The sequence below is a fragment of the Eptatretus burgeri genome, chromosome 15 (assembly GCF_056783735.1).
Source record: "Eptatretus burgeri isolate ZD-2024b chromosome 15, Ebu_testis_v1, whole genome shotgun sequence".
Classification (NCBI taxonomy): Eukaryota; Metazoa; Chordata; class Myxini; order Myxiniformes; family Myxinidae; genus Eptatretus; species Eptatretus burgeri.
In genome coordinates, this window is record NC_140975.1 from 68,263,312 (window position 1) to 68,287,311 (window position 24,000).

A 24,000-nucleotide genomic window follows, 5' to 3' on the forward strand; every position below is an offset into this window, starting at 1 on the left:
TAAAACCACTTCCGTTTGCTCTCTCGATGCTGGTTATTCACTACATTCTGAAGGATGGCTTCATCCTGCTCTGAAAACCCTCTGGATGAACTGCAACAAAAAGCCTCCTCTTGACTGGCATCCCTCACCCGCTTCTGAAACCATCTCATCACCTGTCAGCGAGGTTGAGGTGGGAATTGGGGATTCAACCCAAACATTTGGTTTTCCTTTAAATTCCTGTATTCCTTTTCCAAATGGAATCCCACTCATCTGTTTAATCACCCAACAGATATTATTGTTCCTCAGTACATACACTTATCCACATCTGTTTGCTTTCCCCTTATTTGTACAAGTTACTTTAGTGATCATCATTTATGTCATCTGCATTTTTCATCAGATTCTGCGAGCCACCACAATAGAACCAAGTCCAGTTTTTGGCATCTCTGAAGGTAAACAGTGAAACATCTAAAACCCAGCTTTACTACGATGTGAACGGTTGACAGTTAGAGGGAAGAAAATGGCTTTTTTTGAATTATTCCCACCAAATTATTCCATCGAATCTTCACCAGAAATCCCGACCATTCACTCTGAGGAGCGGACGGAAGGAACACCAGCCCTGCAGGCAAAGGAGGAAACTTTCGCAAGGTGGGATTGTTAAAAGGATGAAATGAAGAAATTGTTCATCCTTTCACACAATATATTTATTACAAGCCATGCTCAGTTGCATGCGCGCGCGCACGCACGCACGCACGCACGCACGCACACACACCTTTACCTGTTAAAGGCCAAACGTCATGAAAGATACTCCACATGGATTCTGGATTTTTCCTTCTGTACAGGGCACTTCCCGAACGCATCCCAGAGGTCGTGGAGGAATTGCTATCGCCAACGATGCCATTGCCAGCAGAGTCAAGTCCTATAAATGAAATCTTCCAAAGGCTAGATCGCACACCATTCACACCCATAATCATTCACCCATGAGACAGTCGAAATTTTTTTTTTTCTTCCTTAAACTAACCTAAACTATCCCTGCACTACAGGTTAATGAGAGAGCTGAGTGCTCTTACAGAGGAAACGGACTTGAACAGTCTACTTCCCCCAGGCTGCCCGAAAACACTTGCTGCACGAGCCTTCATGCTTTGCCTCAGTCAGTTCCTCACATGCACAGTTCCTTTAACGTTTCCAACACAATCAGACATGCGTGTCTAAGGCATGGTTCATCTGGTGTATAAATCATTTCCAAATCATAAGCACATGCAGTACACGATTGGATTACATTGTGGCTACAACCAGGACATACCGCGTTTGATATCAATGGTCAATCACCACACCTTTCTCACTCTAAAATTGTGCCCACTTACCCACTGTTCCTCAGATCTGGCGGCACGGCGTGTGGTTATGCTGTGGCAGAGTGAACCGTACGGTCCCATTCACATTCGGCCAGGCCCTCACTTCAGTGTGCTGATACCACTACAAGTGGGAGATCCCGAGTTTGAAGGCGAGGAGGATGACGACGAGGATGAGGGGGAGCAGCAGGAGGAGGAGGAGGAGGGGGGTGAGGAGCAGCACGAGGAGGAAATTGAGGAGGAAGGAGGAGTGGAGGAGGGGTATGAGGAGGAGGCCATGGACATTTAGCCCAAAGGCCTAACTCCAATACAAGGTTGTATTTTAAAATTCTCAAGTCAAGGTTCACACTAGATCATTCCACACTGGTGTAGTTTTGAATGCAGTTGCTTTCACATTACATGATAGATTAACCATCATTTGCATTTACTGCCAATTTTCATGGCTGTTTAATTGCAGTTTTATTAATGCACATCTAACGACAAGCTGCATGCTGTTCATACAACTACATAACAAATACGTTTTCTTGTTTGGTGAAAGCTTTCCAATGTCAGGTGTATTACGATTTCTGTTCAAGTCAACAATTGACTTGTTTAGGTACACATGGAATACCATGTAGTTTTATAAATATTAAGCTTATACTTCGTTTCCTTAATCGTTTGTAAATTTTGTATTTTAATTGTGAAGGTTCCCACATAGACTTCAGATCCCATCAAAATTAGAACATCCTTTTCAAAACAAATGTCATTGTGTTGTGATAATGTATCATGGTATAGACAGTCTGTACCAAGTATTTATGAAAACATTTGTGTTCTGATGTCAACATTTGGTTTTTAAAACCCATGCTTTTCCAAACTAACACTTTGTTGGGGGTAATATGTCCATCATGCACATGAAAAGTTGCTTGATCGATGATACATTGACGATAACACATTTTGCCTTAAAGTTGGTTTATTAGGTTAAACGTGAAACATGAAGTTCCTGTAGAACTATTGTTGTGCAATACAGGTTGTTGTTGTTTTTTACAAGCACAATGCCATTGTAATGGTTTACAAACAAGCACGACCTCTACTAATTATCGGTGAAATTAATGCAACATTACCCGACCGACAGCCTAGTCTTAGCCTCGATTGAACACGTGTTTTGTATCATGTTTAACAGGAAACGCTCACAAAATAACTTTTACAAGTAACTACAAGTGGTAGTATTCCTGAACGAATACTTATTTCATGTGAATGGAAGAGGCAAAATGGTGCTGAAGCACAAGTGAGCACCTAAATATCTTCACGAAGAATTAATTTCCAGGCCACTTCCTATCTGAGCACCTGTTGCAAGACAAAAGGGTAAAATTGTAACAAAGTTGCAAACAACACATCTGCACGAAGCATCCAAGACGCATCCCAAAAATAAATCCACAATTAAAAACGAAAAAAAAAAGTCGTTATCACAGATATCTCATTCTCTCAATCAGTACACTCCTCAACATCTCAAACATGCTCTTTCTTTCCTCTCATCACACCTCCTTCTCTTTCCAACCCCTCAAACCTTGTGCCTCCATGCCCACTCCCTTCTTCACCATACTTCTACCAAGTTTCATCCTCTCCCTCTCCCCACTTCCACCCTCGCCTTTGCGCCCCTTGGCCGTGCCTTCTCTCGTCGTCTCCCCTCCCTCTCAAAGCAACCTTCACTCTTCCCCCTCCAAGCTTCACTCTTACCTTTCACAAAAACTCCCCCCTAACCCTTCACTCCCCTTTCTCAAAGTTGCCCCACCTCGTCAAATCAACAAAGCTGCCTCCTTCCCCTGCCCTCTCTCTTCTCCACCTCCTCCAATCTTCAACTTACATTTTTACAGCACGTGCGCTGTATACAGTTGCACCGAGCTTAAAATGTCCCCGGTGTCTACCACGTCTCCGGTGTCCCCTATCCCCCCCCCCCCCCGTCCACGTGCCTCAAGACTGCCCATGACGGCCGTCCGGTAGATGCAGTGCGTAACCGAGACGGAAATACCTGAGTATTTCAATGGAAATTTGTGAAACTAATGTGTTATATGTGAAAACCATTTAATTTATTGCTTGACAGCAAGAAAACCAAGAAACGCGCCCCTCTCATGTACGAACGAACGAAAGACGTCATTTCCGCCCACCATCGCATTTCGCGCCGAAATACGTAATATCTGCCCAACATCGCATTTCGCGCCGAAAGACGTCATTTCCACCCGCCATCGCATTTCGCGCCGATCGCCGAACGCTGAAAGCTAAGTTCTTCTTATGCTATCATTCTTTCGCGGCCTCCTGCCACGCTATATCGAACGATTTAATTCCTTCTGTTATATATAAAGGTGCTTCTCACAATAATAACTCGAGGGGAGCACTCGGTAGAGTGCAAAACCTCCGCCGCCAATACTGCTGGGTCACTTAAGTGAACCCGACATCCTATTCATTGTAGGTCAAAACGGATCAGACTCTACGAAACCACGATTGAATAAACTAAACTAGATCGGCGCGCATGTAGAAATGCCCAAAAAATAAAATAAATTTTTTTTTGAAAAAAGTTGCAAAATTTTTTTTTTCTCTAACAAAAATTTTTTTGGGTTGGAAATCACTTAAAACATGTAGAAATGCAAAAACCAAAATTCAAATATTTTTTCAAAATGGCCGCCATAGCGGCCATATTGGACTAAGTCCAAAATCTAATGGCATGATTCTTGGACCAGATTGAATCCCCCCACCAAGTTTCGTTGAAATCCGTCCAGGAGTTTTTCCGTAACACTGTTCACAAACAAACAAACAAACAAAGACGGGTGAAAACAGTAACCTCCGTCCATCTTTGATGGCGGAGGTTAACTGGAGGGGGAGCACTCGGGAGAGTGCAAAACCTCCGCTGCCAATACTGCTGGGTCACTCAAGTGAACCTTATATCTTATTCATTAAATATGTCAACAGTGCTGATAGAGTTAGTTTTCTCCAACATTTTTTTTTGGGGGGGGGGGTGGTTGGAAATCACTTAAAACATGTAAAAATGCCAAAAAAAAATAATAATAATATCGAAATTTTGTTGAAAAAAAAAAGTTGCAAAAATTTTTTTTTCTCTAACAATTTTTTTGGGGGGTGGGGTTGGAAATCACTTAAAACATGTAGAAATGCAAAAAAAATCTTTTTGGGGGGGGAGGGTTGGAAATCACTTAAAACATGTAAAAATGCAAAAAAAACATTTTTCTCTCAAACAATTTTTTTGGGGGGGTTTTGGAAATCACTTAAAACATGTCGAAATGCAAAAAAAAAAAATTCTTTTTTTGGGGGGGCGGGTTGGAAATCACTTAAAACATGTAGAAATGCAAAAAAAAAAATTTTCTCTAACTTTTTTTTTTGGGGGGGGGGGACCAAGTCCAAAATTTAATGGCATGATCCTTGGACCATACCTAACCCCCCCCACCAAGTTTCATCGAAATCCGTCGAGGAGTTTTTCCGTAAAAGTGTTCACAAACAAACAAACAAACAAACAGAAAGGGGTGAAAACAGTAACCTCCATCCATCTTCAAAGATGGCAGAGGTTAACAAGATTTTTACATTTCAAATATTAAGTATGCTTTTTAATTGTTTTCAACTGAAAAAGCATAAATTGCATATTTTAACATTAGTGTACTCATTTGCTTCACCACACGCGCTGTATTGAAGGATTTCACTTGTCCCCCTCTATTATTAGTCCCATGCCTCATCGCATCACCACCAAACATTTTGTCTTCTTCCTCATCCGGCCCTCACCCTGAGCTCTTCTGCAATCCCCCACACACTGTCAACAACTCTCTACCTCCACCCTCCCTTCCCCTGCACCCAAAGCCTCCTCCCTCCCTCTTCCTTAACAATGTGAACCTCAAACATCTGGGGCCTTCGCTCTAACCTTACAGATCTTTCAATACAGGTTGCCACCGACAAACCAGACATAATCTGCCAAACAGAAACTTTCCTCCCTCAAGATGTCTCTGACTCCCTTGTATCTCTCCCTGGTTACTCCCTCCTCCTTTATGACAGACCTGAGCCTCATCCTGGTGGAGGAGTTGCTCTCTTCATCAAAGACTCCATTCCTCACTCTCCATGCACTGCCCTCACTCCCCCACACCCCCAGGAATACCTCGAGCTATGGCTTCCCTCCACTCCCACCTCATGTTTATATGTGTGTTGTCCCGTCCACCAAACAGTGATGACTCCATTTACATCTCACACTCCAAAAACATGGACCAACTTCTATCCTCTCAACCCAACTTTCTCTTCCTCAAAAGTGGCGACTTCAATTGTCATCATGCTAGTTGGCTGGGTGTGGGTACCTTGCTCATCTACCATGGCACTTCAGCAAAGGACTTCTGCGACTCCTTGGGACTGACAATCTGTCAACTTCCCGACCCAGATCGTAACAAACGGTACTCCATCTCTTCTGGATTTGGTTTTGACCAATTTCCCTGAAAATATTTGCTCTTCTTCTTTTGCTCCAATCGGTTCATCTGACCACATGCTTGTTAAAGTGGTCATCTTTCTGGCTGTTATTAGAGAACCATCTCAGCGCCATCGACTCTGGCAATTCACTTGGGCTGATTGGCAGAGTCTTCAAGCAGCCATCAAATTTCTAGATTGGTATCCCATTTCTACTTTCTCCGACATCAGTTTTTTTCAAAGATACTTGCTCTCTCTCGTGCACAGACTTATCCCATCTTGTCTTTAGTTGTTCTACCCTTCCTCCCGCCCGAAGTACACTGAACCTTGTGGCGAGGATGCTGTCCTGAAACAACTTGCCTTCACCTCATTGGAAGGCAAACCCAACTGAAGTCAATGTCATTTCCTTCAACAAAGCTTGGAACAAGTATGTGTCTAACCTGAGGAGAGTCAGGAAACAACATCTTTCTCAAGTCTGAACTCGCAAACCTGTCTCCCTTCTCCAAATCTTGGTGGCGTTTAGTCGTCTGTTTCTGGCGTATGTTTCCCCTCCGTCCCACCCTTACCTCAAATGGCCGCACAGCTGACACTGCATGTGAAAAGGTTGAATGCCTAAACTCTGCTTCTACATCTTGTGTCCCAAACCCATCACTTTCTGTAGCCACCTTACCCAGTCACACCCAGCTGTTGCTGGACTCGTGTCGTTTTCTCCCGACAATGTGGAGAGTTGCTGTCAAACCTCGACTCTAATTCTGCAACCGGTCCAGACGGCATGAGCCCACGTGTCCTAAAAACCTGCTCTTGCTCACCCTCTCTCGGTTCTATTCAGCCTCCCATTTGCTTGGAAATCAGCAAACATTACTGCTCTGCATTAAAAAAAAAGGTGCAAAAACAGATCCCTGCAATGACAGAACAATCAGCCTTCTCCCAATCATCAGCAAGGTCATGGAATCCATCATCGCTTCAGACATTAAATCCTTCCTCTTCTCCAATGGCTTGATTTCCAATCATCAATTTGAATTCAGACCAGGTCACTCTCCCCTGGATATGCTGCTTCTGTTTTCCCAACAATGGATGGAGGTCCTCATTGCCAGACATGAGATCAGAGGCTCCCGAGACATATCGCGAGCTTTCGATACGGTCTGGCATCCCACACTGCTCACCAAACTCTCTTCCTATGGTATCCAAGGCAATCTCCACTCATGGCTCGCAGACTTCCTCTCCTGACGCAGTCAACGTGTGGCCCTTCATGGAATTCTCTCATGCCCTCTTCCTGTCCAGGCTGGAGTTCCCCAAGGCAGTGTTTTGGGCCCTTTGCTTTTTCTGGTTTTCACCAATGATCTCTCCAACTCTGGAAAATCCTCTATCACTTTGCTGATGACTCCACCCTCTGCCATACAATGTCATCCCTTAGATCAGCAGGGAGCACCCTCTTCACTCTGCATATTTGGATAAAATCACAAGCAGGTCCAACACTTGGAACATGTCTTTCAATCCTGACACATCTCACACCCTCACCATGTCTTTCCGAAATGACCGTCTGGAATCCCCACCCCCAATCTACTTTCTCAACAATCCTCTTGTATAAATCCTTTCATTAAAGCTTTTGGGTCTCACTATCTGCCATGATCTTTCCTGGGAAAGCTACATTTCCAAGCTGGCCTCCAATACCAATCAGACTAGGCATCTTCCATCGTGCAAAGTCCTTCCTTGGCACACCTGAACTCCTGACCACATATGAAGCTTTCATCCGCAGCCTGATGGAATACTGCTCTCCCCTCTGGGCTGGTGCTCCCGTCTCACACCTTTCTCGGCTTCACGCTGTGGAAACCAAGGATTTTGGATCATTGGTACACTACATGGCCAACATTATGCGGACACCCCTTATAATTAGTGGATTCGGCTATTTCAGCCACACCCATTGCTGACAGCTGCATAGAATCAAGCACAAATTTGGGGGGTGGGTGGGGAGAGGTACCAACTCCATATTAATACCCATGATTTTGCAATGAGATGTTGGACGAGCAGGTGTCCACATAATTTTGGCCATGTAGTGAATCTCCTGCAATGAAGCTGAGTCTTTGGGTCTCTCACCGCAGACAGGTTGGTGCTCTTTCTGTCTTCGACCATCTCCATCTACTCTCCGGCATCACCCCTCCCCCTCCCCATGCTCTGTGTGTGCTCTGTCCCCCCAACATATTTCCACGGTGCTCAAGGTCCACCAGCAACTCCCTTCTGGTGACACTGCCAAAATCAAGAATCATTGCTCACCTTCACACTTTCTTTCCTCTTTTTTTCCCACCTCTGGAACAAACTGCCACACTCTCTTCAATCCCACTCTTCCCTCCATGTCTTCAAAACAGCTGTTCACCACCATCTCTTATCTTCCCCCATCCAAAACCTCAATCTTTTCCACCCCTGTTAATCCACCCCATTCAAATTCCCTGCTTTCTTTCCTGAAAAATCTCTGTAGTGTCAACCTTGTTTACCCTGTGTGTCCCACCCCATCCCTCTCCCTTCCACAGATCTCCTCATGTCTCTGCTCCCTACTGTGTGCTTCTCTCTCCCACCCCTTGTTATACATTGTGTGTTAGCTCTTATACGAGTCGTGATAATGTACACACAAATTTTGTTGTATATATGTATGTGTGTGTGTGTGTGTGTGTGTGTGTGTGTGTGTGTGTGTGTGTGTGTGTGTGTGTGTGTGTGTGTGTGTGTGTGTGTGTGTGTGTGTGTATATATATATATATATATATATATATATATATATATATATATATATATATATATATATATATATATATATATATATGTATGTGTATATGTATATGTATAAAACATGTGCCAAATCACTATGCGGATCATACGGATGATCTGCTGTGGCGACCCCTTACGGGAGCAGCCGAAAGAAGAAGAAATGTATGTATATGTGTATATGTGTATATGTGTATATGTGTATATGTGTATATGTGTATATGTGTATATGTGTATATATATATATATATATATATATATATATATATATATATATATATATATATATATATATATATATATATATATATATATATATATATATATATATATATATATATATATATATATATATATATATATATATATAAAAACCCGAGCCTAGTGTTGGCGCAGTGGTTAGGGCAGCGGCTCGGGACCCAAGAGGTCCTGAGTTCAAGCCCCGTTGGGCCACTGAATTAATACACCAGGGGGTTGACTCAGCCTGTCATCCTTCCGAGGTCGGCAAAATGAGTACCAGTATACTGGGCTGGTGTATACCCCGGTTAAAATAGGTGTACCATATCCCTGTGTCATAAGAGGCGACCAGGGTTGCGTCAGGAAGGGCATCCGGCATAAAACATGTGCCAAATCACTATGCGGATCATACGGATGATCCGCTGTGGCGACCCCTAACGGGAGCAGCCGAAAGAAGAAGAAGAAGAAGAAGAAGAAGAAGAATATATATATATATATATATATATATATATATATATATATATATATATATATATATATATATATATATATATATATATAAATAAACCCGAGCCTAGTGTTGGCGCAGTGGTTAGGGCAGCGGCTTGGGACCCAAAAGGTCCTGAGCTCAAGCCCCGTTGGGCCACTGAATTTATATATATATATATATATATATATATATATATATATATATATATATATATATATATATATATATATATATATATATATATACATATACCAAGTGGTATAACACCAGGGGGTTGACTCAGCCTGTCATCCTTCCAAGGTCGGTGAAATGAGTACCAGTGCAACTGGGCCCGGTGTATGCCCTGGTTAGAATAGGCGTACCATATCCCTGTATGTCGTAAGAGGCGACCAGGGTTGCGTCAGGAAGGGTATCTCGTGTAAAAACCTATGCCAAATCATTATGCGGACAACAAAACGAATTTCCAGACCGAATTGGTTGAGGCCCGGGTTACCAATGACCGCCACCAGTACCGGTGGAAATTTTGCTACTGCTGGGCGAAGGAGGAGAAGGAGACGGGGAAGGCGAGTCCGGAGGCAGAGGGGGAAGGGTAGAAGTGTGGAGGTGAGAGTTGGAACTCTGAATGTTGGGACGATGACTGGCAAAGGGTGAGAGTTGGCTGATATGATGGAGAGAAGAAAGGTGGACATACTGTGTGTACAAGAGACCAAGTGGATGGGGAGTAACGCTCGGAGCATTGGAGGTGGTTTCAAACTGTTCTACCATGGTGTGGATGGGAGGAGAAATGGTGTCGGGGTAATCCTGAAGGAGGATTATGTCAAGAGGGTATTGGAGGTGAGGAGAGTTTCTGACCAAGTAATGAGTGTGAAGTTGGAAATTGAAGGGGTGATGATGAATGTCATCAGTGCATATGCACCGCATATGGGGTGTGAGATGGAGTATAAAGAAGATTTCTGGAGTGAGTTAGATGAAGTGGTGGAAAGTGTATCCAAGGATGAAAGAGTGGTGATTGGAGCAGATTTCAATGGGCATGTTGGGGAAGGGAATAAAGAGGATGAGGATGTGATGGGTAGGTACGGTCTCAACAAGAGAAATGTGGAAGGGCAAATGGTGGTGGAGTTTGCAAAAAGAATGGAAATGGCAGTGGTAAATATGTATTTCAAGAAGGAGGCACACAGGGTGACGTACAAGAGTGGAGGAAAGTGCACACAGGTGGATTACATCTTAAGCAGGAGATGCAACCTGAAAGAGATTAGAGACTGTAAGGTGCTGGCAGGGGAGAGCGTAGCTCGACAGCATCGATTGGTGGTCTGTAGGATGATTTTGGAGGTGAGGTTGAGGAAGAGAGTGAGGGCTGAACCAAGGACCAGATGGTGGAAGCTGAAGGTGGAAGACTGTTGCGTGGAATTTAGGGAGGAGGTGAGACAGGTGTTGGATGGTGGTAAAGATGGGTGGGATGATTGGGCAACCACAGCAGAAGTGGTGAGGGAGATAGCTAGGAAGGAACTTGGTGTGACATCTGGACAGAGGAAGGAAGATAAGCAGATTTGGTGGTGGAACGAGGAAGTACAGGAAAGTATAAGGAAGAAGGGGTTGGCGAAAAAGAAGTGGGATAGTCGGAGAGATGAAGAAAGTAGGCAGGAGTACAAGGAGTGGCGGCGAAAGGCAAAGAGAGAGGTGGCAAAGGCTAAGAAAAAGGCATATGGTGAGCTGTATGAGAAGTTGGATACAAAAGAAGGGGAAAGGGATTTTTACCGATTGACAAGACAGAGGGACCGAGCTGGGAAGGATGTGCTGCAGGTTAGGGTGATAAAGGACGTAAATGGGAATGTGCTGACAAGCGAGGAGAGTGTGTTGAGAAGGTGGATGGAGTACTTTGAGGAGCTGATAAATGAAGAATATGAGAGAGAGAGAAGGTTGGAAGAGGTGGAGATAGGGAATCAGGAAGTGGGGTGGATCAGTAAGGATGAAGTAAGGACTGCTATGAAGAGGATGAAAAGTGGAAAGGCGGTTGGCCCAGATGACATACCAGTGGAGGCATGGAAGTGCTTCGGAGAGATGGCAGTGGGGTTGTTAACCCGATTGTTTAATAAAATCTTGGAAAGTGAGAGGATGCCCGAGGAGTGGAGATTAAGTGTACTGTTTCCGATTTTCAAGAACAAGGGTGATGTGCAGAGCTGTGGAAATTACAGAGGGATAAAGTTGTGGGAAAGAGTAGAGGTGACGATTTGTGAGCAGCAATATGGGTTTATGCCAAGAAGGAGCACCACTGATGCGATGTTTGCTTTGAGAATGTTGATGGAGAAGTATAGGGAAGGCCAGAAGGAGTTACATTGTGTGTTTGTGGATTTCGAGAAAGCTTATGATAGGGTGCCAAGAGAGGAGTTGTGGCATTGTTTGAGGAAGTCGGGAGTGGTGGAGAAGTATGTGAGGATTGTGCAGGATATGTATAAGGACAGTGTGACAGCGGTGAGGTGTGCGGTAGGAATGACGGACCGGTTTAAGGTAAAAGTGGGATTGCACCAAGGATCGACTCTGAGCCCTTTCCTGTTTGCAATGGTGATGGACAGGTTGACGGACGAGATCAGACTGGAGTCTCCATGGACTATGATGTTCGCGGATGACATCATGATCTGTAGGGAGAGTCGGGAGCAGGCTGAGGCGAGCCTCGAGAGGTGGAGGTACGCACTGGAGAGAAGGGGAATGATAGTCAGTCAGAGTAAGACGGAGAACATGTGCGTAAATGAGAGGGAGGGTGGTGGTATGGTGCTGGTGCAAAGAGTTGAGGTGGGGAAGGTGGATGGGTTTAAATACTTGGGATCAACTGTCCAAAGTAAGTGAGAGTGTGGGAGAGAAGTGAAAAAGAGAGTGCAGGCAAGATGGAGTGGGTGGAGAAGAGTTTCAGGAGTGATTTGTGACAGAAGGGTAGCTGCAAGAGTGAAGGGGAAAGTATATATATATATATATATATATATATATATATATATATATATATATATATATATATATATATATATATATATATATATATATATGACGGTAGTGAGACCAGCTATGTTGTATGATTTGGAGGCGATGGCACTAACAAAAAGACAGGAAGCGGATCTGGAGGTGGCAGAGTTAAAGATGCTGCGATTCTTGTTGGGAGTGATGAGGATGGACAGGATAAGGAATGAGTATATTAGAGGGACAGCGCAGGTAGGACGGTTTGGAGACAAAGTGAGAGAGGCGAGATTGAGATGGTTTGGACATGTGCACAGGAGGGAAGAGGAGTATATCGGGAGAAGGATGCTGAAGATGGAGCCACCAGGCAGGAGCAGAAGAGGAAGGCCAAAGACGAGGTTCATGGATACGGTGAGGGCAGACATGGGGGTGGTTGGAGTGTCAATGGAAGATGTGGAGGATAGAGTGAAATGGAGACGGTTGATCCGCTGTGGCGACCCCCAACGGGAGCAGCCGAAAGAAGAAGAAGATATATATGTAACCAATATGAGTGGGTGGGTGAAAATACCACAGCAAAGGTCGACATGGTAATCCGATTGCCCTGGTGTGTGGGTCCTTTAGTACGTCATTCCAAAAGACCCACACGCCAGGGCAGAGTTCAGTTAAAGATGCATTACATTGGAAAAAAGCCATTTTCCATGGGTTTCAACAAATCGTTTGTGGTGCACGATCACAATTTCACTTTCCATGGCTGAACGTCCCAGGCACACAGTCACCACGGGAAGGTCGAGAGAAAGTTTGAATGAAAAATTCGAAGGCATGTTGAATTGGAATGCCTCCAATTCTTTTTCTCCCAAACAGGTAAAGATATTTGAGTGAAACAAAGTGTAGTCCACACATTAGCTCTTCCTGGCACTGGGTATGAAGTTTTGTGATTCTGACACTGTTTGTCTGTGATACATTTGTCAAGATGGCAGAGGGCAGCATGATGACATTAGTGTTGTGAAGCACTGGAGATGAGAGTTGGGATGATAAACTGGAGATGAGAGTTGGGATGATAAACTGGAGATGAGAGTTGGGATGACAAACTGGAGATGACTGAAGATGAGAGTTGGGTGTACCATTACGATCCTGAGAGTAAAAGAAGGATCACCATCCCCGACTTGGCTCTGTCAGATTTTCATGTCTTCCCCAAACTTAAGGACAATCTTCATGGAGAACATTTTTCTTCCGATGACTATATCAAGTGCTGGTTAAGTCAGCAGGACACACAATTCCATCGTGACATAATGGCAAAACTACTCAAAGTTAGTAGAAACGTTTGAACAGCAGTGATGATAATGTTAATAAATAAATACACACCATGGTAAAATAAAGATTGATGCTAGTATCTGTGTTTCATTCAAATATCTTTACCTGCTTTGGAGAAAAAGAAAAGGAGGGATTACTTTTCAACACGCCCTCGTGGACAAATGAAAACGATTGCAACACATGACCATGTAGAAACAAGGACAAATGTGTCCAAGAGCCACGTCATTCCACCAGTCAATCTCCTTGCTATGCTAGCTTCCAGGGCATCAGGGCATCGGGTGCCTCCAGGGCATCGGGTGCCTCCAGGGCATCGGGTGCCTCCAGGGCATCGGGTACCTCCAGGGCATCGGGTACCTCCATGTTGCCTCCCTGCCTGCTTCACTCCCTATTCTCACCCCCAGAAAGGTTTTGTCTTCACCAGAACAAGAAGAAGAACAACACGGAGCTCTCTTTGAGCCAGCGTTCGCAACGCGGCTAAAAACTCGTGGTCACATTTCCAATCCAAGGCTGACACAAGCTGACTTGGATGTACTTAATCATTCCCAAGAAGAAATGAAAAGAGAAGTGGCACACAGTGCATGTGGACAAACAATCGATATCATGAACACTGCTCTGAACCAACGTCATGTCAGCCGACTGCGTTGCTCAATCTTCAGTCATGACTTTTTTTTTTTGTTAATGTGCGAGAGGGTGTTTGAGTGAATATGTGTGGCCCATGTTGAAAAAATTAACAAACAAACAGAAAAGTTAATCACATTCATTTTCAACATCGGACGAGAAACCTCAACATCCCTCATATGTCCCCTGCAATGTGCCAATAAACCACACGTGGGGCTTTCATGTTTGACAAATGGACAGATCATAGCGAATGTGTGTTAAGTTTCCATGCCATCCAAGTTATGAGTAATAGTTCTTCAACAAGCTTCTCGTATTCAAACTTTTTAAACATCATGGGGGTAATATATCCAATGAAAAACCATTCCATAGAGTGCCCATCCAGAATGACAAACTAATCACCGCTGATGAATAAAAAAAATTAAAATAAAATCCACAATATTCCAGCTGTCTACAGCCAAGGAGCAAGCGATAGATTTCTGGTTCCGCTTCAAATAATATTCATAAGTCGACGTGTGTAGTTACCATATTCGACCATCACCGCCGAAGACGAGTACGATGGATTGTGTTTAGCGGCTATGGTAACCTCACGTGTGCACAATGCTATCGGGAGCATAAAATGCTTACAATTCTGTTTGAACAAATTCCATTATCGATTATAATCAATCCCAAGCGATTCAAACGGAATAACAAATCGATGAATCAAATGGTAACCTTCACTCTCAACCAGGTTTACGAGTTTCTGTTATGTCTGAATGATACATGACACAAACCTCACCCACCACCACTTTCCCCCAAAAAATACATTTGTATCCGATGAAACAAAGCACTTTGACTCAGTTCACGGGTCAGAGGCAAAGGGGAGTAAAGTTCAAAATATTTTTTGAAAGTTGCAAAAATTTACACCAGAAATTTACATGCATTTGGGAGAGTAGGTTCAGGAGGCAGCGAGGGACAACAAGTTGGACGTTTCTGGTGGTAGTGATGCAAGCGCTCGCTGGAAGTCTGCTGGGTAACGTTGAACCGCATCCCGCACCATGCTCAGGACCACATCCTTTACAGCTGGCTCACACAACCCCACATTTTCAGAGACAAAAGCTTTGTGCAATGCAAACCAACACTACAAAATCAGTTGTGGCTTCAAATTAAAAGAAAAAGAAAAACAAAAAGGACTTGGTAATCCACATCATAATAGTAGAGACTGGCAGAGATCTGCGGAACATCCGCAAAATGTACTGTAAATGTGACTTCAAGTCCCAACTGCCCCCCCCACCCCAAGTCATCAACCCCCCCTCCCAACCCCAAGCCCTCAACCTCCCCAACCCGAAGGCTTCAATTACAGCCCCCTCCCCCTGTAAGAGTCAACTGCCCCCTCCCAAATCTGCACTCCTCTCGACCCCTCCCTCCCCCAATCATAAAAACAAAATGGTATTCCCACATCGATCATTCCACTTTTCTTCATTACCTCATCAAAACAGTGGGATATTTAACGCTTTCCCCTCCCATAATCATGCTCTCAACAACTTCACAGAAACTGTGATCGAAACAACAGCAGCATGACTCCTACATGTCAGGGCCCATCATGGTCACCCGACCAACTCGCAAAATATGCGGAAACCCTGTGAAACTGCAACTCTCAAGTGACCATGAGCAGCCCAATTGAGACAATAAATGACCATGGACAAATTATCTTCTTCCTGATGCACATACTGCAGACGCACAATAAACGACCAAGTAAATAATGACGGACGTTTTCTTTTTCACAATCTCGCTGGATTCCCGAAACACCTTGGAACAAAGAGCTTGAAAATGATATGTGTTTTATGGTCCTTGGTCGAGTCATTAAAGAGAGAAAACAGCCAGAAATAATAGCAAGGTGCCGCAGAATATCCATGGTAAAAAAGCCTTTGCTCAAGAGAATGCCACATAGTTATTTGGGCGGTGTATAGGCAACAGACCGCTGCCTCAATCACTCCTGAAACTAAAAAAAAATAACCCTGGTTTGAAGAAACAACATGCCCACTGCCGATATAAAGATACAATACATCATGGTTATATAGCTCGGATATATTCCAATCGCACTGGCTCATAGGATGACACCAGAGGCCTGAAACCTAAGACCTATAACTACGATGGCCTTCACAAAGCCCGTGACCTTCACAAAGCCCGTGACTCCTCTCTGCTCCAATATTTGATGATCCTTTAAACAGATGCTTTGGTCATTTTACATTGAAGGGAAAACTTATAGGGAGGGCATGATGACTGAATACGACAGCTCTGAAGAGGTCTTTGGCTTCGCATCATCATCAAAATGGCAGCCGTATGATTTTTCAGGTTACAGTTGTGGGTGGAGTCAGGCCAACTGTCCAACCAATAGGTGGAAATGAATGTTACACACAGACAGACAGACAAGCGTATTATAATATAGATTTATAAACGATGGAGAGGTTTGACAGCAAGATGAAGATGTGCATTTGTCAAACAAGTCAATCCAAATAGGTAAAGGCCATCCCATGGTTCTTACCTTCCTCCAATTGGTTTGTTGCAAGCACATGACCCAGCACAACCAACGTCTCCCCAAGGTGCTGCAGCACCTGGACCACCACAAATAAAATTACTCTGTCCGCAAAATAAATCCAAATGCAAAAAAGAGAAAGCAAAAAACCAAACTGACTTTAAGAAACCCAGCAAAATGTTTCACTACACTTGTGGTTGGCCAACACTGGGAAACCTTCAGCTTCAACCTGTTTTTTGTGACAAAGGCTTTTTGTATGCGAGCCTACAAGCCATCGATAGATGGAGTGATGCTCATCCTGTACCTGTGGATGCTGACCCTGGTACAGGTGTGCAATGCATTGAAATACTGTAGCGTTCTCCTCAAGGTCCTCTTTCAGAGGGAGAGTACGAAGCAGCACTGGGTACACCTACAGACAAACACACCTTGTGGTTTCACAAATGGCTTACAATGATTTTGTACTGTAATCTCACACACACACACACACACACACACACACACACACACACACACACACACACACACACACACACACACACACACACACACACACACACACACACACACACACACACACACACACACACACACACACAACAAAAGCATTTTGGTGGAGCTTAAACGTTTTAATTATATATGTATCTTTAAACTTCATAAATGTAAGATTATGACCAAAACTCTCCTGGCCTTCATGTTGTCTGGGGGGGGGGACCCCAAAAGGCCGAGCACAATAACATCACAAAGACTACAGCCTTCACCTGTTCCAGAGGTACGGAGCTGGTTCTGCTCAAGATCATTCGTGCAACTGCACCACAGATGTTGTCAATCACTTGCCGGTGCTGTTCCACACTCAGTACAGTGGACAACAAGCCAAGGATGGATGCATAATGTCTGAATGAGGATTGTTAGGTTAAGGTTTCAGAACCCCATTGTCAAATCCAGATGAAGTCAAAATCCATAAATTACGTCAACCTCACTCTGAGGCAAAAAGATACGGTGACAATTCTTCCGCAGCTGCTTCGGCGAGGACGCCGAGGCCAAAAACGGCGTTCTGCCGAACCTCAGGATCCGGATCGCGGGCACACGTAGAGAATGGGGCCAGGAGGTGCTGTGCAAGTGGGCCTAATGGTGCACCCAGCACTTTCACGGTCTCGGCAAGGACGCCGACCCCAAATGAGCGCTCTGCGATCGTGCACCGAGGAGACTGGCGGCACAGTAGCATCAGTTACACGCATAATAGTTCTCATTTCATTTGACGTGCAAACCTCCAAAAGGTGATCATTAATTTGGTGTCATCAGGTGAAGTGCCAGGATTCCCCAAAGTGAAACAACTCTGGTTTCAAACACAACATCTGATCATCGTTGAAAGATTTCATTTTACATCCTGGTAGTTGTGGAGAATACAAACCATAGCATTAAGTAGCAAACTACTTCAGAGAATTTCTCAGTAATTTCTGTGGAGGAATCCTCATCTTATCCATGACCGGACAAAATGCTCAAATTGTAACCAATGTAACAACAACAATTCGTTTATTGCGATTATATATATATATATATATATATATATATATATATATATATATATATATATATATATATATACATATATACATATATACATATGTGATGTGCATACAATGAGAAGTACTTTGCAGTGCGTGCTTAAAAATTACATTGAAATCACTGATTGGAGGCCGAAACGAGATTTTGATGTTAAAATGAAATGAGTGGCATGGTTAACAAGAAGGGCACTCTTGAACATCACCACATTGACAGATACGCCTTCACCCATATTATGACATCATTACACAAACTTCTGTGTCGGAGTGGTGACCCGTCCAGGACTGTGTCCAATAGCTCAGGAGGTTGCTTAGGAAGCACCAACGCTCTGCACAGAGTATGGTCCCAATGGAAGGATGGATGGACACATACTTGTACCAAGTTTGATTTAAATCCCAAAGCCAGATTCAAAATATTAAATAATTCTGGCTGCCAGATCATGCATCCGATCAGGTTGAAATTTAAAGCATACATTTCCCATCACTACTAGATCATAATTGTGATCTTTCACATCAATCGATGAAGTGGTTCAAGAGAAATAATTTTTAGATTTTTGTTCAATTGTGTATGGCTGCCAGACCATGTGACCCATTATTTGTAAACAAACTGGTATCCTCAAGGCTTGGGGAAACATGTGGGTGAAGTTTCCCGTCGATCTGTCAAGCCGTTCTGGAGAAGAAGATTTTTATGTTAATTTTTTTACATGGAGCGGTTTCAGAGATACAGAGGTCCAAAGTTTTTCCTTTTTTCCTACATGGCTGCCACGCCACATGACCTTTGACATCACAGTCATCATGAAAACATTCTCCATGAGGAGTCACACTGATGGTGAAAAGTTTGTGTCAATGGGATAAGTGGTTGCAGAGAAGAGAGAGAAAATAAGCACGGATGGACGTACATACAACCGAAAACATAATGCCACCAGCGACTTCGTCAGAGGAGGTATAAAAATATCCAAAGCCATTCTTTGGATGCTCACAAGTCATCGAGGTGTGGATTGCAGTTGGGTAAAAGTTGCCGTACAAGCGACTAGAGTTGGTCTTGATGGAACGACAATGTTTACCTGAGTGGAGAAGTTTTAAAATGTCGTGTGCTGGGTGGACCTCATCTCGGATGATAGCTTTCGTTCTTTTCACTACTCGACTGAAGTACAGACTCTTGATGGAAGACAGATCACACCCAATCATTTTACAAGCAGTCTTTACTATCCTGTCGAGTTGGGATCGGTCGTCCCACGTCGAGCTGTCATAGCAGTTAGTGAAACAGTGTCGGAACACTCTCCATCACTATGCGATAGAACTTGATCAACCCAGGACAGCCGACACCGAAACGTTTCAACCTTTGAAGAAAGAACAACCATTTGAGGCTCCTTTGTACAGTGATTGGTGTTTATCTCCCACCTTAGGTCATTGGAAATATGTATGTCAAAAATTTCAACTCCATCATCATGAATAACCAAGGGATGAATGTGAATTTTGGTTTTCTGGAAGTCAACAATAATTTCCTTTGTCTTTACGATGTTGAGTTTGAGATTGTTTAGAGAACACACAAGTTTTTCAACTTGATTATGGTAATCACTTTCATTACTGTCGAGAATCAAGCCAGCAACAGTTGTGTCTGCTAATTTCACTACCAGTGAGCTATCAGATGATGCGACGATCACGAGTGAACAATGAATATAACACCGGGGATAAGACACAGCCCTGCGGCGCTCCGGTGTTCGGGGCGACCGTCTGAGATATTTTGGAACCAATTTTGACCACATGTGGTCTGTCCAAAAGAAAATCCAAAATCCAGTTACAAATTGAATGAAGACCAAGTGCACGAGTTGAAAATGAAGTTTGTGAGGTGAAATTGTGTTAAAAGCAAAACTAATATTGAATACAAGTAAACTAGCAGAGGTAGGCACTTGTTTATCGATATGGTTTAACACGTGATGGGGGTGAGAGAGACAGAGAGACAGAGACAGTGAGGGTGAGAGAGGGAGGGAGACAGAGAGACAGAAAGAGACAGAGACAGAAAGAGACAGAGAGACAGAAAGAGACAGAGAGACAGAAAGAGACAGAGAGACAGAAAGAGACAGAGAGACAGAAAGAGACAGAGAGACAGAAAGAGACAGAGAGACAGAAAGAGACAGAGAGACAGAAAGAGACAGAGAGACAGAAAGAGACAGAGAGACAGAAAGAGACAGACAGAAAGAGACAGACAGCTTGAGGAGACGCTTCATCTGTGGATGGTGTTGCACTCACCGAGTGATCAAATCTGCTGTAAAAATGGTTAAGTTTGGTCGGGACATGTGTCATTGTCGTTCATTGGAGGTTTCCAACTCAGGTGTGCAGAAACGAGAGATAATCTTGGAGCCTGTGCACCATGAAACACAATCCACCACCTTTCTCCTTGTTCACCGATTCAAATACACGACCAGAATGGTGAATCCGGGGATCCGTACAGCGGCGTCAGGGATGGATGAAACAAGCAGTTTCTGTAATATAGTACACTGAATAGTCTCTGAAGTTATACGCAGTACGAACATGGCAAGTAAGCTCGTCGACTTCATGGAGAAGAGAATGGACGTTGGCGAGTAAGATGCTCGGCAATGGAGGACGTTTGTTTCGCTTACGCGGTCTTGGTGGGAAACATCGCACACTTACCGTGCCACCGCTCCCTTCGAGCGCAAGGATGGCTCGGCCTTTGGTCTGGATTTGGGAAGAAACTTCTGCATCAAATTCTGATTAGATAATGCTCGTCTGCAAGGCTCACCAAAGCTGATACAAATCGCTCGTAATTCCTCTCTTCTACAAGTGTAAATTCCGATAAAACGAACGATAAAATATATAATAGGAATAAATGAAATTGAGCACGCAAGATCGAGTCACCGTACGTGTCGCGTGTTTTATAGCCAACTGTGTACTCGCAAAAACATAACTGATGTCGTGTGGATTTCATTTTGTTGATACATTGATAAATATCCTCCAGATGGATTGTGCGTTGTCCGAGAAGCATCAATCTTTAGCATTGAAAGCACAGAAGAACAATACATTTGGAGAGAAAGCAAGGTGTGAACCGCATCGTGTATACCATCCGACTGAGTAGCCGAGGCGTGAGTGCAGCAAAGTGCGGGAGAAACGCAGACCCTCCGGCGGCTTTAGCCAGCAGCGGGATGGTATCGCCAGCATATTCGGCGACCATCGCCTCGTATTCCGCCTGCAAGGTTATGCAGACATCACGTTTACTGCTTTACACAAAGCAAACTTCTCTACAGCCTGGATATTATTTAATAATATCTAACCACTCACTCACTAACTGATATAAATGTTTAGTGTGTTTCAGGTGGGGTAGAAAATGGAAATTTTGGAGACTGATGTAACTTAAAGCCAATATCCCAGGGAAAAATTAAAATAAATAAATAAATAAACATCACAAAACCATCAAAATATTTCTATAAACGAAAATATCTGTGAATAAGTCTTCCGATGCAGCCTCAGTCTGCTCACTGTGAATCACTTGACCCAAGCCAATGGACAAAGAAATGGAATGCTTAAAAAAAAAAAAGTTTTTTTTCATAGAGACAAGGTTCATGTAAGAGCTCGAACACAGAATGGATCAGGAAGCAACATAACAAAAGGAACAGCAAGAGGAGGGGGAAATGCCAACAGCAGGGTGATTGATCAGTCAAGAAGTGTCACTAATACATCTACAGCCAGGTGTTGGCTTGGGATCTTGGGGTCCTGAGTTTGAGCCCCGTTGGCCACTGAATTAAAACCAGGTGGGGTTGACTCAGCCTGTCATCTTTCTGAGGTCGGCGTAATGAGTACCAGTGTACTGGTAGAGGGGCACAGCATCAGCGGCATAATTGCGCCCCAACAAAATGATAGCTACCCGGCAGCCAAGCTGCCATACATAAGAAGAAGATACCAGTACGTCTTTGATCAATCAGTCAACAAGTCTCACCGGTACGTTTATGTCGATCAGTCAATCAAGAAAGTCTGATTCGTACGTACGTTTATGATCTACGTTTTATTTCTATCTTTACTCCTGTGAATGCTTTCTGGTCCCATGACAGCCTCATCTCCATCAAGCATTAAATTTTGCATCAATCTGTCATTTTGTGTGCTTCAATCCCAATGTTAACCATTATTGGATGACATGACTCATGCTGGCAGTTTGTAACAATTCTTCTCTTTACTCCGAGCACCAACAGCTGCACTTGTAACAAAAACACAAAATGGTGACGTTGTAAACCTGTACATCACCAACAACAAACACACACTGTGTACATGGCGCACAATCACGAACACAAAATGTGTGATTTACTACTTACCTTTTCCACATCTTCATCGACATCCTCCAGGGGGACTGCTTGACACGTCACCTGGAACGGCAAATACTTACAATGAACTTCGGGTGGAGAAATTACTTAACCACGTTAACCAAGAACACATGAAAAGCAGCTTGACTGGACTAGTCTCAAAATGTTATCCACAGATGGAAATCTCTACGTCTGTTACTGAAGAGAGACGTGTGTGTGTGTGTGTGTGTGTGTGTGTGTGTGTGTGTGTGTGTGTGTGTGTGTGTGTGTGTGTGTGTGTGTGTGTGTGTGTGTGTGTGTGTGTGTGTGCGTTTGCATGCCGCACGCATGTGCGTGTGGTGTCTAAAGTGTGAGACACTTTGTTCTAAAGGGTTCGTGCTGTCAGAATAATAGAAATGGTACTGTTGGAAAGCTAATAATCGATAGACTTGGTTGGAAAGCTAATAATCTATTGACTTGGTTGGAAAGCTAATAATCTATTGACTTGGTGGGAAAGCGAATAATCTATCGACTTGTTTGGAAAACTAATAATCTATCGACTTGTTTGGAAAACTAATAATCTATCGACTTGTTTGGAAAACTAATAATCTATCGACTTGTTTTGAAAACTAATAATCTATCGACTTGTTTGGAAAACTAATAATCTATTGACTTGGTTGGAAAGCTAATAATCTATTGACTTGGTAGGAAAGCGAATAATCTATCGACTTGTTTGGAAAACTAATAATCTATCGACTTGTTTGGAAAACTAATAATCTATCGACTTGTTTGGAAAGCCAATAATCTATCGACTTGTTTGGAAAACTAATAATCTATTGACTTGTTTGGAAAACTAATAATCTATCGACTTGGTTGGAAAGCCAATAATCTATCGACTTGTTTGGAAAACTAATAATCTATTGACTTGGTTGGAAAACTAATAATCTATCGACTTGGTTGGAAAGCTAATAATCTATCGACTTGGTTGGAAAGCTAATAATCTATCGAATTGGTTGGAAAACTAATAATCTATTGACTTGGTTGGAAAGCCAATAATCTATCGACTTTGTTGGAAAGCTAATAATTAATCTATTGACTTGGTTGGAAAGCTAATAATCTATTGACTTGGAACAAACATTCGTGATGGATATTTAACGTCGCGGTTGCAACGCTACGACAGAAGGAACCCTTTAGAATAAAAGATGACGGACATGGAAGGAGCACACAAACAACAATAACCACAACGACGATGACAACAAAAACGTGATCTAATTTTTTTTTTTTTTTAAATAAAAAATAAAATTTGAACATGTTTAACCTCATTTTACATCCTCATTTAGACACACAGACATGCAATATGTTTGTGAAGGACAAGATGTGGTCTTTTGATCAAACCCGGCACGCCAAGTATGGGTTCAAAACGAGGCAGATCATAAATGTCTGGTGAAGGTGTTTGGGGAATAGGGGGAGTTGGGGAGGGATGGATGATGTTTATATGGGGTGGGGTGAGGGGGTGGATACTACTTTGTATGGGGTGGTG

At 43.3% G+C, this 24,000-nt stretch overlaps 2 protein-coding genes across 8 annotated transcripts in view; one reads left to right on the forward strand and one right to left on the reverse strand.

Moving 5' to 3' along the window:
- The window catches only part of REC8 (REC8 meiotic recombination protein), a 75,603-nt gene extending 73,246 nt beyond the window's left edge, over window positions 1-2,357 (forward strand). For 2 of the 3 annotated variants that reach the window (XM_085856662.1, XM_085856659.1), the window contains exons 14-19: window positions 54-169; window positions 377-428; window positions 549-624; window positions 819-917; window positions 1,020-1,126; window positions 1,355-2,357. In XM_085856662.1, coding sequence (XP_085712788.1) covers window positions 54-169; window positions 377-428; window positions 549-624; window positions 819-917; window positions 1,020-1,126; window positions 1,355-1,614 — 710 coding nt within the window. In that variant the 3' untranslated portion in view covers window positions 1,615-2,357. The remainder of the gene's footprint in view (window positions 1-53; window positions 170-376; window positions 429-548; window positions 625-818; window positions 918-1,019; window positions 1,127-1,354) is intronic. The other variant, XM_085856661.1, reaches the window with a different exon arrangement.
- IPO4 (importin 4) overlaps window positions 2,257-24,000 on the reverse strand; it is an 81,921-nt gene continuing 60,177 nt past the window's right edge. For 3 of the 5 annotated variants that reach the window (XM_085856655.1, XM_085856657.1, XM_085856658.1), the window contains exons 24-31: window positions 22,494-22,544; window positions 21,251-21,376; window positions 17,608-17,816; window positions 17,371-17,503; window positions 16,917-17,021; window positions 16,622-16,691; window positions 15,015-15,159; window positions 2,257-2,648 (exon numbers count right to left, since the gene is read on the reverse strand). In XM_085856655.1, the coding sequence (XP_085712781.1) occupies window positions 15,035-15,159; window positions 16,622-16,691; window positions 16,917-17,021; window positions 17,371-17,503; window positions 17,608-17,816; window positions 21,251-21,376; window positions 22,494-22,544 (819 nt within the window). In that variant the 3' untranslated portion in view covers window positions 2,257-2,648; window positions 15,015-15,034. Of the gene's footprint in view, window positions 2,649-15,014; window positions 15,174-16,620; window positions 16,692-16,916; window positions 17,022-17,370; window positions 17,504-17,607; window positions 17,817-21,250; window positions 21,377-22,493; window positions 22,545-24,000 lie in introns of all 5 variants that reach the window. The other 2 variants (XM_085856656.1, XM_085856654.1) reach the window with 1 other exon arrangement.